This window comes from Myotis lucifugus, unplaced genomic scaffold, assembly GCF_000147115.1.
Source record: "Myotis lucifugus unplaced genomic scaffold, Myoluc2.0 scaffold_19, whole genome shotgun sequence".
Lineage (NCBI taxonomy): Eukaryota > Metazoa > Chordata > Mammalia > Chiroptera > Vespertilionidae > Myotis > Myotis lucifugus.
The window spans coordinates 11,644,362-11,660,828 of NW_005871067.1; the positions used below are offsets into that span (position 1 = coordinate 11,644,362).

The window sequence follows — 16,467 nt, forward strand, 5'->3', positions numbered from 1 at the left end:
TTTAGTTTCTCTTTCTGTGAGTTCATTACTGGTGTATAAAAAAGCCATAGATTTCTAGGTCTTAATTTTGTATCCTGCTACATTGCCAAATTCATTTATTAAGTCTAGTAGTTTATTGATGGAGTCTTTAGGGTTTTCAATGTACAATATTATGTCATCTGAAAATAAGGACAGTTTTACTTCTTTTCCAATTTGGATGCCTTTTATTTCTTCTTGTCGGATCACTATGGCTAGCACTTCCTGTACTACCTTGAACAGGAGTGGTGGAAGAGGGCATCCCTGTCTTGTTCCTGTTCTTAGGGGAAATGGTTTTAGTTTTTTCCCATTGAGCATGATGTTGGCTGTAGGTTTGTCATATAAAGCTTTTCTTATGTTGAAGTATGATCCCTCGTTTCCCACTTTGCTGAGCATTTTTATCAGGAAAGGGTGTTGGATTTTGTCAAATGCCTTTTCTGCATCAATTGATATGATTATGTGATTTTTGTCTCTCAATTTGTTTATGTGATGTATCACATTTATTGATTTGCGGATATTGTACCATCCTTGCATCCCTGGAATAAATCCTACTTGGTCATGGTGTATGATCTTTTTAATGTAATGCTGGATCCGGTTTGCGAGAATTTTGTTGAGGAATTTAGCATCTATGTTCATCAGGGATATTGGCCTGGAATTCTCTTTATAGTGTCTTAATGTGGTTTTGGGATTTGGGTTATGCTGGCTCTATAGGAAGAGGTTGGAAGTATGCCTTTGTGTTGAATTTTTGGAATAGTCTGAGAAAAATTGGTTTTAGTTCTTCTTTGAATGTTCAGTAAAACTCCCCTGTGAAGCCCTCTGGTCTAGGGCTTTTGTTTGCTGGAAGCGTACAAAAAACCATTCAGGTTTTTTATTTTTATTTTTCCTGGTTGAGTTTTGGAAGCGTATTTTTCTATGAATATGTCCATTTCGTTGAGGTTGTCCAGTTTGTTGGAGTAGAGTTGTTCATGGTATTTTTTTACAATCGTTAGTATGTCTGGGAGTCGGATGTTACTTCACCTCTTTCATTTCTGATTTTGTTTATTTGGGTCCTCTCTCTTTGCTTCTTGGTGAGCCTGACTAGAGGTTCATCAATCTTGTTTATCCTTTCAAAGAACCAGCTCTTGGTTTCATTGATCTTTTGTAATGTGTTTTTGGTGTCTATGCCATTTATTTCTGCTCTGATCGTTATTATTTCTTTCCTTCTGGTTACTGTGGGCTTTTCTTGTTGCTCTCTTTCTAATTCTTTAAGTTGCAAGGTTAGATAATTTATTACCATTTTTTTTCTTGTTTTTTTGAGGTAGGCCTGTAGGGCTATGAACTTCCCTCTCAGGACTGCTTTCATTGTGTCCCATAGATTTTGGATTGTTGTGTTTTCACTGTCATTTGTTTTCAGGATGCCTTTTATTTCTTCTTTGATCTTTTTGGTACCCCAATCATTGTTTAATTGAATGCTATTTAGCCTCCAAGTGTTTGATTTTTTTTTATTGTTTTTATTGTAGTTGACTTCTAGTTATATGCCATTGTGATATGAGAAGATGCTTATTATGATTTCTATCTTCTTGAATTTAAGAGACTTTGCCTGTGTCCTATTATGTGGTCTATCTTTGAAAATGTCCAGTGTGCACTTGAGAAGAATGTATATTCTGTAGCTTCGGGGTGAAATGTTCTGAAGATGTTAATTAAGTCCTTCTGATCTAGTGAGTTGTTTAGGATGGCTGTTTCTTTGGTGATTTTTTAGTTTAGAGGATTTATCCAGTTATGTCAATGGGATATTAAAGTCCCCTACTATGATTGTATTGCTGTTGATCTCTCCCTTGATATCTTACAAAGTTGTTTTATGTGTTTGGTTGATCCTGTATTGGGTGGCTGTATGTTTAGCAGAATTATATCCTCTTGTTGAATTGCTCCCTTCAGTATTATGAAGTGGCCCTCCTCATCTCTTGTTATGGCCTTTACTTTAAGGTCTATTTTGTCAGATATAAGTATTGCTACCCCAGCTTTTTCTCATTTCCATTTGCCTGAAAATTTTTTTCCCATCACTTCCCTATCAGTCTGTGTGAATCCTTTGTTCTGAGGTGGGTCTCTTGCAGACAGCGAATATATGGGTCATGTTTTCTTATCCATTTAGCTACCCTATGTTTTTTGATTGGAGCATTTAATCCATTTACATTTAATGTTATTATTGATAAGTACTTATTTGTAGCCATTTTTATTCTTTATGCTTGTGTTCCTTCTTGCCTTTATATTTCTTCTTTTTACAGCAGTCCCTTTAGCATTTCTTGTATTGCTGGCTTGGTGGTAATAAACTCTCTTAGCTCTTTATTTTCTGTGAAGCTCCTGATTCCACCTTCAAGTTTGAATGATAGCCTTGCTGGGTATAGTATTCTTGGATTCAGTCCCTTGCTTTGCATCATTTTGTATATTTAATTTCATTCCCTTCTTTCCTCGTGTGTTTCTGTTGAGAAATTAGTTGATATTCTCATGGGAGATCCCTTGCAGGTAGCTTTCTGTCTCTCTCTGGCAGCCTTTAAGTTTCTTTCTCATTGATGTTTGCCAATTTAATTACGATGTGTCTTGACGGTTTTTTTGGGTTCATCTTGTTTGGAACTCTATTTGCTTGTTGGGGTTGTGTGGTTTTTTTTTCTTGCCAACATCAGGGAAGTTTTTTGTCATTATTTTTTCTTACAGGTTTTCTATTTTTTCCTCTGTTTCCTCTCCTTCTGTTACCCCTATTATGCGAATGTTGTTTCATTTTGTGTTTTCCCAAATCTCCCTTAGGCTCTTCTCCTGCTTTTTACGTTTTCTTTGCAGTTGCTGTTGTTTTTGTGTGTTTTTTCCTACCTTGTCTTCTAATTCACTAATGTGGTCCTCAGCCTCTTCTAGTCTACTGTATAAGACTTTCATTTTGTTCTTTATTGCAACTAGGTCATTCTTCATTTCCTCTTGGGTCCTTTTCATATTGGTGACATTCTCATTCAGCTCCTTATAATTCTTATTGAGTTGTATTTGTCATCCAGCCATTAGAGCATCCTTATAACCATTACTCTGAATTCTTTCTCTGACATGTTACTTGCCTCCATTTCATTTAAATCCCGTTCTGGTGATTCCTATTTTTCTTTCCTTTTGGGATTTTTTTTGTCTCCCCATTTTTTTTGCTGTAACGTTTTAATTGTTGCTATGTCTTAGATCCAACTACTTTGCTACCCAGGTTCTTTTGGGGGTGTTGCTATGTAGTTGGTGATTTTTGGGACTCAGTGGTGCAGTCTCTCATGTCTCCTGGGTATGGTGATCTAGCGGAGCCCCCTACTTGAGTTATTTGGGTTCTCTTGATGTATTTGGGTTTTGAATGTTAGTTTGTTATTCGTGGATGAAGTCTCTTCATGGATTGGCAATGTGATTCACCCCTGGCTTCATTGTGTCTGCTGTTTTGGATGTGATTGTGGTTCTGGCTCTTGTGGAAATGGTTGCCTTATGTCTCACTGGTATGTGCTCACTTTGTGTTTCCAGAGTTCATGGCCTGGGAGGAAGGAGTCTCGGGGCCTGAGACTCAGGTACTGTGACCTTTGGCTGGTGTTGTGTGATTCTTGCTGGATTAGCATCATTCTGAAACTCACTATGAGGGTCCCAGAGCCCGTGACAGTGGTACTCTGGCCAAAATGATTTCCCTCTCTGAATCATGAGGGGGTTCAGGAGCCAGCAGCTGTGGATGTGGGAATCTTGGAGTCTGTGGCTGAAACAATGTGGCCTTGTCCAGGGAAGCGAGCCCTCAGTAACTCACCAAGGTGTCCAGAGGTAGGCAGTCGGGACGGGATGTTGTGGATCCGACTGAGGGAGCTGTGCACCCTTGGTTGGAGAGACACACACCCAGTGGCAGCTCACTGAGGGGACCAGGAGTTGTCTGCCAGGGGTGTGTGCTTATGGTGCCCACACGCTGGATTGGAGTGATTGTAGTGTGCCACCGGCCTTGTGGAGGGAGAAATCCCAGTTCCTGCTTCGGGAGGTATGCTCCTTGGTTGGATACTCATGACCAGTGGCTGCTTACTGAGGCTCCCAAGAGCTGTCTGCTTGGGCAGTGGGCTCAGGGGCCCATGTGCTGGATTGGCACTACTTCATGGACTGGATGCTGGCATCCAGGGTTTGTGCCTTTCGGTGGCTCAGAGAGGCATCTGGGGGCTGCCTGCTGGGGCTGTGGGCTCAGGGTGCTTGCGCACTGGATCAGTGCGACTGCAGTGACTGGAGGTTGGAAGTTGAGGAGGGGGAAGTCTGAGTTTCTGCTGCCTGGGCCTTGTGCCTTTGGTTGAATATGAGTGTGCCTAGTGGCAGCTCACAGAGGCACCCAGGAGTCGCCTGCTGGGGCGGCGGACTCAGGGGGCCCATGTGCTAAAACCATGCAACCGTGGTGTCTGTGGGCAGTCAGCCGTGAAGGGAGAAGTCTGAATTTCTACTGCTGGGGCACTCTTGTTTGGATATGAGTGCTCTCATCTGGGGCTCAAGGAGGCACCCAGGAGCCACCTGTAGGCCTGCATGCTGGAGAGGTGCAACTGTGGTGTTTAGAGGTCAGCAGCTGGGGAGGGAGATGTCTCAATTTTTGGTGCCTTGCGGCCTTGGTTGGATTCACGCGTGCACAACGGGGCCTCACAGAGGCACCCGGGAGCCGCCTGTCAGGGTGGTGGGGCTCAGGAGGCCTGTGTGCTAGAAAGGCGTGGTGTCCGGCGGTTGGTAGCTGTAGATGGGGAAGACTCAGTTTTTGCTGCTGGGGCCTTGCACCCTTGATTGGATTCGCACGCGCCCAGCAGCGGCTCACAGAGTCACCCAGGGCCGTTTGCCAGGGTGGTACACGCAGAGGGGCCCTCATGCTGAAGCCATGTGACCTTGGTATCTGTGGGCAGGCAGCCGGGAAGGGGGAAGTATGAATTTCTACTGCTGGGGCCTTGCTTCTTTGTTTGGATATGAGCATGCCCACCATGCTCACAGAGGCACCCTAGAGCGGCCTGTTGGGTGGTTGGCTCAGGAGGCCTGTGTGCTGGGAAGGTGCAACTGAGGTGTCCTGAGGTCAGCATCCAGGAAGGGGGAAGTTGCACTTACTGCTGAGGGACCCGTGCACCCTTGGAGGTGAACGTCCTAGGGTCTGCAGGTCTGCGGGTGGGGCAGCAGGATTTTGGCTGGAGTGGCTGCAGGGTCACAAGCAGTGTCCAAGGTCAGTCTGGGTGGTGGTGCTGATGGGTTCCTAGAAGTGGCCGCTCTCATGGCGTGGGCTCTGTGCCCGAGCCCTGTATCCCGGGGAGTGCCCGCAGCGGTAGTAGGTGTTCCCTGTCCAGGAGAGCCTGGTCTGCCAGCTTCTGATATTCCTGCTGGATTTAACTGTCCCTCACTCACTCATACACACACCACACACATCCACACACTCTCCTTTCATCCCCTCACTCACTCACACCCTCTCCTTCACCCCTGTCCTGCCAGCCGCCATCTTCCCCTCCCCCGCCAGGTATTTCTTCACTTACCATTTTTAAAAGCAACTGAACCGATATTTCATGTTTTGGGTAGATCTGTTTTACTTAACTATTCTTATCTTTATGAGGACATTTAGGTTATTTACAGTTGTTCTTTTTCACTGTTTTAAGCAGGGAGGTAGAGAACACCACTTCTTTTTCTTAGCTTCTGATGCTCTGAAAGCAGTTTTAAAGGAAAGTTTAGTGTCCTGGTGGGTGCCTTCGGACATTGCTGTTGCTTTTCTGTTTACTGTTGGTTGGCAGCAGAATGAGATGCCTTACTTATGTAAAGGAGAGGAAGGACTCTTACTACCTGCTTTTTTTGAGATTGATGCTGGAGGAAAAACTGAGAACAATAGTGTTTGACTAAATCTTCCTTTTTCTTTTTTAGTTCTCAAAGTCATGAATCCTGTTTATAGTCCTAGTTCTTCTGGGGTTCCCTATACAAATGCCAAAGGAATTGGTTATCCAGGTAAGCAAGTACAATTTTGTTTTCATTATTATTATTATTATTTTTATTTATTGCTTAAAGTATTACAAAGAGTATTACATATGTCTCCTGTTTCTCCCCTGCCCTTGACAATCCCCTGGCCTCCCCTACCCCCCAGTGTCTTATGTCCATTGGTTATGCTTATATGCATGCATACAAGTCCTTTGGTTGATCTCTTACCCCCCTCCATCCTGCCCCCCAACCCTCCTCGCCTTCCCGCTGCAGTTGGACAATCTGTTTGAGGCAGCTCTGCCTCTGTATCTATTATTGTTCAAAAGTTTATAATGGTCTCTATTATCCATGAATGAGTGAGATCATGTGGTATTTTTTCTTCATTGACTGGCTTATTTCACTTAGCATAATGCTCTCCAGCTCCATCCATGCCGTTGCAAATGGTAAGAGTTCCTTCTTTTTTACAGCAGCATAGTATTCCATCGTGTAGATGTACCACAGTTTTCTAATCCATTCATCTACTGATGGGCACTTAGGCTGTTTCCAGATCTTAGCTATGGTGAATTGTGCTGCTATGAACATATGGGTGCATATATCCTTTCTGATTGGTGTTTCTGTTTTCTTGGGATATATTCATAGAAGTGGGATCACAGGGTCAAATGGGAGTTCGATTTTTAGTTTTTTGAGGAAACTCCTTACTCTTCTCCACAGTGGCTGCACCAGTCTGCATTCCCACCAGCAGTGCACGAGTGTTCCTTTTTCTCCACATCCTCTCCAGCACTTGTCGTTTGTGGATTTGTTGATGAAAGCCATTCTGACAGGTGTGAGATGGTACCTCATTGTTGTTTTGATTTGCATCTCTCAGATGATTAGTGACTTTGAGCATGTTTTCATATGTCTCTTGGCTTTCTGAATCTCCTCTTTTTGAAAGGTGTCTATTTAGGTCCTTTGCCCATTTTTTGATTGGATTGTTTATCTTCCTTTTGTTAAGTTGTATAAGTTCCCTATAAATTTTGGAGATTAGGCCCTTATCAGATATGACATTGGCAAATATGTTTTCCCACGCAGTGGGTTTTCTTGTTGTTTTGTTGATGGTTTCTTTTGCTGTGCAGAAGCTTTTTATTTTGATGTAGTCCCATTTGTTCATTTTCTCTTTAGTTTCAAGTGCCCTAGGAGCTGTATCGATGAAGAAATTGCTTCGGCATATGTCTGAGATTTTGTTGCCTTTGGATTCTTCTAGAATTTTTATGGTTTCCCGTGTTACATTTAAGTCCTTTATCCATTTTGAGTTTATTTTTGTGTATGGTGTAAGTTGGTGTCTAGTTTCATTTTCTTGCATATATTGGTCCAATTTTCCCAACACCATTTATTGAAGAGACTATCTTGACTCCATTGTATGTTCTTGCCTCCTTTGTCAAATATTAATTGAGCATATTGGTTCGGGCCAATTTCTGGGCTCTCTATTCTATTCCATTGATCTATATGTCTGTTCTTGTGCCAGTACCAGGCAGTTTTGAGAACAGTGGCTTTGTAATACAGCTTGATATCTGGTATTGAGATCCCACCTACTTTGTTCTTTCTCAGGATTGCTGCAGCTATTCGGGTCTTTTTTTATTCCAGATGAATTTTTGGAGAGTTCGTTCTAGATCTGTGAAATATGCCGTTGGTATTTAATGGGAAGTGCGTTGAATTTATAGATTGCTTTGGGTAGTATAGACATTTTAATGATGTTGATTCTACCAATCCATGAACTTGGTATGTTCTTCCATCTGTTTATGTCTTCCTCTATCTCTTTTTTCAACGTCCTGTAGTTTTCTGAGTAGAGGTCTTTTACCTCTTTAGTTAAGCTTATTCCTAGGTAGCTTAATTTTTTTGGTGCGATGGTAAATGGGATTGTTTTTATAATCTCTCTTTCTGAAAGTTCACTATTGGTGTATAGAAATGCCTCAGATTTCTTGGGGTTAATTTTGTATCCTGCTACATTGCCAAATTCATGTATTAAGTCTAGTAGCTTTTTGATGGAGTCTCTAGGGTTTTGTATGTATAATATCATGTCGTCTGCAAATAAGGACAGTTTTACTTCCTCTTTTCCAATTTGGATGCCTTTTATTTCTTCTTGTTGTCTAATTGCAATGGCTAATACTTCCAGTACTATGTTGAACAGGAGTGGTGAGAGTGGGCATCCCTGTCTTGTTCCTGTTCTTAGGGGAAATGGTGTTAGTTTTTGTCCATTGAGTATGATGTTGGCTGTGGGCCTGTCATATATGGGTTTTATTATGTTGAGGTATGATCCTTCTACTCCCACCTTGCTGAGAGTTTTTATCAAAAATGGGTGTTGGATTTTCTCAAATGCTTTTTCTGCATCAATTGATATGACTATGTGGTTTTTTTCTCTCAATTTGTTTATGTGATGTATCACATTTATTGATTTGCGTATATTGTACCATCCTTGCCTCCCAGGGATAAATCCTACTTGGTCATGGTGTATGATCTTTCTGATGTACTGCTGGATCTGATTTGCTAAGATTTTGTTGAGGATTTTGGCATCTATGTTCATGAGGGATATTGGCCTGTAATTCTCTTTCATTGTGTTGTCTTTACCTGGTTTTGGTATTAGGGTGATGCTGGCTTCATAGAATGAGCTTGGAAGTGTTCCTTCCTCTTGAATTTTTTGTAGTAGTCTGAGGAGGATAGGTTTTAGTTCTTCCTTGAATGTTTGGTAAAACTCCCCTGTGAAGCCATCTGGTTCTGGGCTTTTGTTTGCTGGGAGCTTTTTGATGACTGCTTCAATTTCTTCCATAGTTATTGGCCTATTGAGGTTTTTAGAGTCTTCCTGATTGAGTTTTGGAATGTTGTATTTTTCTAGGAATATGTCCATTTCCTCCAGGTTGTCTAATTTGTTGGAGTAGAGTTGTCCATAGTATTGTTTAACAATCATTTGTTTTTCTGTGGGGTCTGTTGTTATTTCGCCTCTATCATTTCTGATTTTGTTTATTTGAGTACTCTCTCTTTGCTTCTTGGTGAGCCTGGCTAGAGGTTCATAAATCTTTTTTATCCTTTCAAAGAACCAGCTCTTGGTTTCATTGATTTTCTGTATTGTTTTTTTGGTCTCTATGTCATTTATTTCTGCTCTAATCTTTATTATCTCCTTCCTTCTGCTCACTCTGGGCTTTTCTTGTTGCTCTCTTTCTAATTCTTTGAGATGTAGATTTAGATGATTTACTACCATTTTTTCTTGTTTGTTGAGATAGGCTTGTAGAGCTATAAACTTCCCTCTCAGGACTGCTTTCATTGTGTCCCATAGGTTTTGGATTGTTGTGTTTTCATTGTCATTAGTGTCCAGGATGTTTTTAATTTCTTCTTTGATCTCATTGGTAACCCAATCATTATTTAGTAGCATGCTCTTCAGCTTCCAAGTGTTTGAGTATTTTGGGTTGTTTTTATTGTAGTTTATTTCTAATATTATGCCCTTGTGGTCTGAGAAGATGCTTTTTTTGATTTCAATCTTCTTGAATTTGGGGAGACTTTGTTTGTGACCCAATATGTGGTGTATTTTTGAAGATGTCCCATGAGCACTTGAGAAGAACGTATATTTTGTGGCTTTGGGGTGAAGTGTTCTGAAGATGTCAATTACGTCCATCTGATCTAGTGAGTCATTTAGGATTGCTGTTTCTTTGCTGATTTTTTGTCTAGAGGATTTATCCAGTGATGTCAGTGGTGTATTAAAGTCCCCTACTGTGATTGTATTGTTGTCGATCTCTCCTTTGATATCTTCCAGGAGTTTTTTTATGAATTTGGGTGCTCCTGCATTGGGTGCATATATGTTTATCAGGGTTATATCCTCATGTTGTATTGATCCCTTTAGTATTATGAAATGGCCTTCCTTATCTCTTGTTATGGCCTTCACTTTGAGGTCTATTTTGTCCGATATAAGTATTGCTACCCCAGCTTTTTTTTCATTTCCATTTGCCTGAAAGATATTTTTCCATTCCTTCACTTTCAGTCTGTGTGAGTCCCTTCTTCTGAGGTGGGTCTCTTGTAGACAGCAAATGTGGGTCATGTTTTTTTATCCATTCAGCCACTCGATGTCTTTTGATTGGACCATTTAGTCCATTTACATTTAAAGTTATTATTGAAAGGTACTTGTTTGTAGCTATTTCTATTTTTTGTGGCTGTTTTCTTTCTGAGCTTTTTATTTCTTCTTTTTACACCAGTCCCTTTAGTATTTCTTGCATTTCTGGCTTGGTGGTGATAAACTCCCTTAGCCTTTTTTTTTTTTTGTCTGTGAAGCTTCTTATTTTCCCTTCAATTTTGAATGATAGCCTTGCTGGATAGAGTATTCTTGGATTCAGTCCTTTGCTTTGCATCACTTTGTATATTTCTGTGCATTCTTTTCTGGCCTGATGTGTTTCTGTTGAGAAATCATTTGATAATCTAATGGGAGATCCCTTGAATGGCACTTTCCGTCTCTCTCTTGCAGCCGTTAAGATTCTCTCTTTGTACTGAACATTTGCCATGGTAATTATGATGTGTCTTGGTGTTGGTCTTTTTGGGTTCACCTTGTTTGGGACTCTCTGGTCTTGTGTGACTTTTCTTCCCTACCTCAGGGAAGTTTTCTGATATTATTTCTTCAAATAGGTTTTCTAACCCTTGTTCCTCTTTCTGCTGTTCTGGCACCCCTATTATTCGTATGTTGTTTTGTTTCATGTTGTCCCATAGCTCCCTTAGGCTCTCCTCCTGTCTTTTAATTTTTTTCTCCAATTGCTGTTCAGTTTGGGTGTGTTTTGTTTCCCTGTCTTCTAATTCGCTAATTCAGTCCTCTGCTTCTCCTAGTCTACTGTTGAAACTTTCCATGGTGTTTTTTATTGCAGCTACATCACTCTTCATTTCTTCTTGGTTCTTACATAATTTATTGATTTTTTCTTCTGTTTCTTCTTGCTTCTTGCATAAGTTGTTGATTTTTTCCTCCATCCGGTTTATGCATTCTAGGACCCGTAATCTCAATTCTTTTTCTGTCATGCTGCATGCCTCGGTTTCACTTAGCTCCTTTCTGGCGAGTCCTCCTTTTCTTTCCTTTGGGGGTTTCTTTGTCTACCCATGTTTGTTCTCACCGACATATCTAGGTGTTGAGTCTTTCAGGGGCTGCTCCTTGGGGGGCAGTGGCTTCTCAGGCTGTGGTTGCTCCTCGGGCGGTTGTGGTAGCAGCTGCTCCTCAGTTGGGAGCAGCTCCTGTGGTGGGTTCTGTTCACTGCTGTGGTGGCTCCTCTGGCTGGTGGGGGGAGGCTTCACACACAGCTGCTGTTCCTCAGACCTTGTTTTCATTATTGAACTTTGAATTTGAACACTGGTGAATTTCCATGTCACTAAGAATGCTTTCAGTTGACAAACCCAGCTCAAAGTGTCTTAGGTAAGGAAGAAAATGTATTGGCTCATGGAACTGAAAAATCATGGTACTAGAAAATCAGAAGCTCTGGTGACTCCAGTGGTTTGGGACTAGGACCTAGCCCTCCTGGGCTCTGCATTACTTCTTCAGTGTTAGCTCAGTGTTGGTCACAGGTCACACTTTTCCCCATTGTGGATAGTCTGTTTAGCCCTTCCCATCATTCTCTTGGCTAGCAGCATTTTTATCTCTTTCCTGCTCTATAGGAAAGCCCCATGGGCCTTCTTGTTTTCTATTCAAACCAGTCCTGTGCTTTGTTCTGACTGGACTCAGCTAGGGATGGAAGTCTTTGCTTAATTTAAGTCTGAACTACATTTTTCACCCTTATTAGAGTCAACTAGTCAAACATGGGCTGAGAGGGAGGGATGAAGCAAAATTTGGGGGAATAAGAGCTGGTTGGTCAAAAATAGCAAATTGGCCCTGGCTGGGTAGTTCAGTTGGTTAGAATATCATCCTGATGTGTCAAAGTTGCAGGTTCAATCCCCGATCAGGGCACATACAAGAATCAACCAATGAATGCAGAAATAGTGGAACAACAAATCCATGTGTTCCCCCACCTTCCTCTCTCTCAAATTAATCAATTAAAAAAAAAAAGCAATGGTGGTCCTAATTGTTGACTTTGAACAGGAATAATTATTTGTAATGTTACAGTTTCATTTTCGGTTTTGGTAATATCGTGGAACAGATGACCTTAAAATTATGTTGATTAAAAAAAAACAACAACCCTAGAAAATTGAATAAAATATGTAAAAAAATATTATGTAATAAAAGATCCTAGTCCCAAACCACTGGAGTCATCAGAGCTCTTGATTCTCCAGTACCATGATTTTGTAAGAATGTAAGAGAAATATCTGCAGGTAAATATGACAGTGATATAAAAACCAGTACATTTGGCCATTGAACTGATGTTAGGCCTGTCCTGGGGACATTTTCTCTTTGTGGGTTTAAATAACCCACATGGGTACAGAAAATGAGGCATTAGGCCCTTTGTGAGGCTGGGAGCTCTCATCAATCTGGTTCCTCCAGAGGGTGATACTCCCAGTGAAGAGGTAGACTGAAGCATTCCATTCACTGGCTCAGAAGGAAATTAGTTTTTGCTTGGGCTTTGGAAATGGGGAAAATATTTCCTAAGAATATGTAACATAAAAAAAATAGTTTTTATCCTGCAAAATTCCCTGTAGCACCTGGCAGCAGCAAATGCAGAACTCTGTAGAGGCAGTTGTTCTCAATCCAGGTTTTGAGGGTTTCCCATAAACTTCTTTCTGTTAGTGCAAAATTATTGGTGTGCACTCAATCCCCATTGGAAAGAGTTAGTGCATTTTTCCATAGTAGCCCCCAATTACCTCCCCTTTCTGAGCCTATCAGCAGACCTATGCCACTGGCATGTGGGAAATGCTACCAGATGTCGACTTAGGATTGCAGCTATGTTGAGGCCCTCCCCTTCTCCTAAACCCTGGCAACTGGAATAACACAGGAATAACACACCAAAGACTTTTGAGGCGTAACTATGTCAATGGCTGCAGCGCCTGGATAGGTAGCTGAGGATGGCCTTTGAGGTTATTTTTCAAGTTTTGAGTTGTACAGTGCTTCATTCTTTCCCTCCATTGTGAAAACACCTCTCCACAATGATTATTTCAGAGTTACCAGTGTTAATGGATTCAACAAATGAAACTATTGCTCATTCTGATGCTGGCAGTGAACTTGAAGAAACAGAAGTCAAAGGAAAAAGAAAAAGGGGTTATCCCGGCCAGCTTCCATCTACAAATAAGACACTTCGAAAATCTCCAGGGAAGAACAGTAGAATTGAAGCTGGAGTTAGAATTGAAGCCATGGAAAAATGGGCACCCTCAATAGAATGACAAAGGGGAGTCTGTCACATTATTTGAAGTAGTGAAATGGGGAAAGTGCAGTGCAGTGCAGTACTGGTGGATAACTGGATTAAATCATATAAACAAGACAGAGACATTGCACTTCTGAATTTAATCAACTTTTTTTTTTAATCCTTACCTGAGGATATTTTTCCATGAGAGTGGAAGAGAGGGAAACACAGAGAGAAATATCGATGTGAGAGAAACACATCTATTGGTTGCCTCCTACACATGCCCTGATCAGGGTCTGCAACCGATGTACGTGCCCTTGACTGGAATCGAACCCAGGACCCTTTGGTCCTCAGGCCAATGCTCTATCCACTGAGCCAAAACGGCTAGGGCATCAACTTTTTTACCCAGTGTTTAGAATGTTGCGGTACTGTGAGAATAGACATGTTTTGAAATATGTAGAATGCAGAAATCATCAGAAAAATTACTGAAGAATTTGATGAGGACAGGGGTGATTATCTCCTTACCATGCCTCAACCTCAGTGGAAAAAAATTTGTGAATTTACTGGAGTCCTGATTTGATAGTATTAGTATAGCATAATTTATGATGAATATATGATGGACCCAGTAACCTCCCTTTTGACTGGTTTGTCAGACTCCCAGATCAGAGTTTTTAGGCATACAAGCACCCTTGCTGCCGTGAAGCTCATGACTGCTTTGGTGAATGTTGCCTTACACCTCAGAATTTATCAGGATAATACACAGAGACAGTATGAAGCTGAAAGAAATAAAATGATTGGGAAAAGAGCCAATGAAAGGTTAGAGTTACTACTTCAGAAATGCAAAGAGGTATAAAAAAATCAGGATGAAATCGAAAATATGATGAAATCTATTTTTAAGGGTTTATTTGTTCATAGATACTGTGATGCTGTTACTGAGATTAGAGCCATTTGTATTGAAGAAACTGTTGTATGGAAGAAAATGTATAGTGATGCCTTCTTAAATGACAGTTACCTAAAATATGTTGGTTGAACTCTTCATGACAGGCAAGGAGAAGTCAGGTTGAATTTTTGAAAGCTCTGGAGTTTTTATGCCAATAGAGAATTATTCCCTAAATTGGAGCTATTCATAAGCCAATTTAAGGATTGCATTGTATCAATGACACTTGATAAGGAATATGATGTTGCTGTGGAAGCTATTTGATTGGTTACTCAGATATTTCATGGAAGTAAATCTCTTTGTGATGAAGACTATGAAAATGTTTACCACTTTTGATAGACTTAGCACATTGCCTGTTGCTATGGAGCTGGAGAATCCTTTACAAAAAGGTTTTCAGCAGGCATGACCCACAAAGAGAAGAAACATTAGTGAAGAGGAGGGGAAAGAACAGTTCAAATGGGAATCTCATTATGATGCTGTTGTTTTTTTTCTTTCTTGGAAGCTTTCATGTTACTCTGTGATCTTTTGATGATTTTTAGCCACCAGGTAGCAGGAAGGCCCTTCAGCCTTTGGGGTTTAATCCAGATATTGGACTGCAGTCTGAGCTCCTCAGTTTTGTAATGGGTCATGTTTTCATTGAACAGGATGAGGAGAACCAGAGCATGGAGGGGATGAAGAAGATGAAGCAAATAAAATTGAGTCCTTACATAAAATAAGGAATCTACTTGTTGTTTCAACAAACATATCATTTATGATATTTTTGACATGCATGCAGCTGCAGACATCTTTAAACACTACATGAAGCATTACAATGAATATGGTGATATTACTAAGGAAACACTAGTAAAACCAGGCAGACTGATAAAATTCAGTATGCCAAGACCCTCATTCTCAATTTACAGCAGTTGTTTAATGAACTTGTTCAAGAGCAAGGTCCCAAGCTACCTAGGACATCTCCCTATGTCAGTGGCATAAAAGAATTGGCATGTCACTTTGCTCTTGCATTTGGACTGGATCAAATCAAGACACACAAGAATCAGTTGCCACACTTCATAGGAATGGCATAGAATTTGCCTTTAAACACTAAAATCAGAAAGGACAGAATGTCCACCACCTACTCTGGCTTTTCTGGAAGTACTAAGAGAATTTTCTTCTAAATTTTTTCAACAGGAAAAAAGGACTGTTCATTCATACCTAGAAAAAAATCCTTACAGAGCAGATGATGGAAAGGTGGGAAGATGTATGGCTTCTATTAATCTCTTATATTAGTAGAAATGTGTTAGTCACCAGAGGTGAAGATGATAGAATGTCTGTGAACAGTGGAAGTAGCAGCAAAACATCTTCAGTAAGGAGTAAGAAAGGACAATCCCCACATCACAAGACATAAGTAGAAGATGAAAGTCTGGGTAATACGTGGCTAAATAGGACTGACACCATGATTCAGACTCCTGGACCCCTGACAGCACCACAGCTCACTTCCACTGTCCTGCAGGAGAATAGCTGGCCCATGGGAGGGCAGATTCAGAAACCTGAATCTGAACGTGTTTCTTTTTCTTTTTTTTTACAAATATATTTTTATTGATTTTTTACAGAGAGGAAGGGAGAGAGTTAGAAACATCGACGAGAGAGAAACATCGATGAGCTGCCTCCTGCACACCTCCCACTGGGGATGTGCCCGCAACCAAGGTACATGCCCTTGACCGGAATCGAACCTGGGACCTTTCAGTCCGCAGGCCGACTCTCTATCCACTGAGCCAAACCAGTTAGGGCTGAACATGTTTCTGAACCTGACTTTTTACACAATCCCAAATGCCGATCTCTTGGTTAAGCAAGCCAAACTTAGAAGACTTAAATCGGAAAGACAGAACAGGAATGAAATACATGAAAGAGAACTGGAGTAAGGCATGCTGTTTGGGCCCTAATGGAAGAAGATGCTGAGCCCATCTTTGAAGATGTGATGATGTCATTCTGGAGCCAGTTAGAATGAAAATTTGAAGACACCATGATTATTGATCTCCCCCCATCAAGAAGTCAGTGAAAGAGCTCAGGTGAGGCCAGATATCCTTGATTCTGCAGCTGTCATAGAAGATGAATCAGGATTTGGAATGCCTATGTTTTGAAGTCTGAAGAAAATTTACAAGTCTGGAACTCTATTATTTAGAGCTAGAGACCTATGTACTGTGATAGGTGTTATGGGAAAAACATACTTTTGATGTGATGTGATTTGTTTTTTAATCAAGTGATTGAGGTCAGTTCCCTTTTGCAGTGACAGAGGAGGAGCATGTAAATTACTCAAGGGACTGTTGGTGAATGTTACCTCAGCAA

At 41.0% G+C, this 16,467-nt stretch overlaps 1 protein-coding gene and 1 pseudogene across 7 annotated transcripts in view; both read left to right on the forward strand.

Annotated features, from left to right (window-relative positions):
- The window catches only part of FAM168B (family with sequence similarity 168 member B), a 107,846-nt gene that overhangs the window by 23,860 nt on the left and 67,519 nt on the right, over positions 1-16,467 (forward strand). For all 7 annotated transcript variants that reach the window (XM_023751288.1, XM_023751289.1, XM_014452992.2 and 4 more), the window contains exon 2: positions 5,896-5,976. In XM_023751288.1, the coding sequence (XP_023607056.1) occupies positions 5,896-5,976 (81 nt within the window). The remainder of the gene's footprint in view (positions 1-5,895; positions 5,977-16,467) is intronic.
- Positions 13,012-14,783, forward strand: LOC111825264 (annotated as a pseudogene).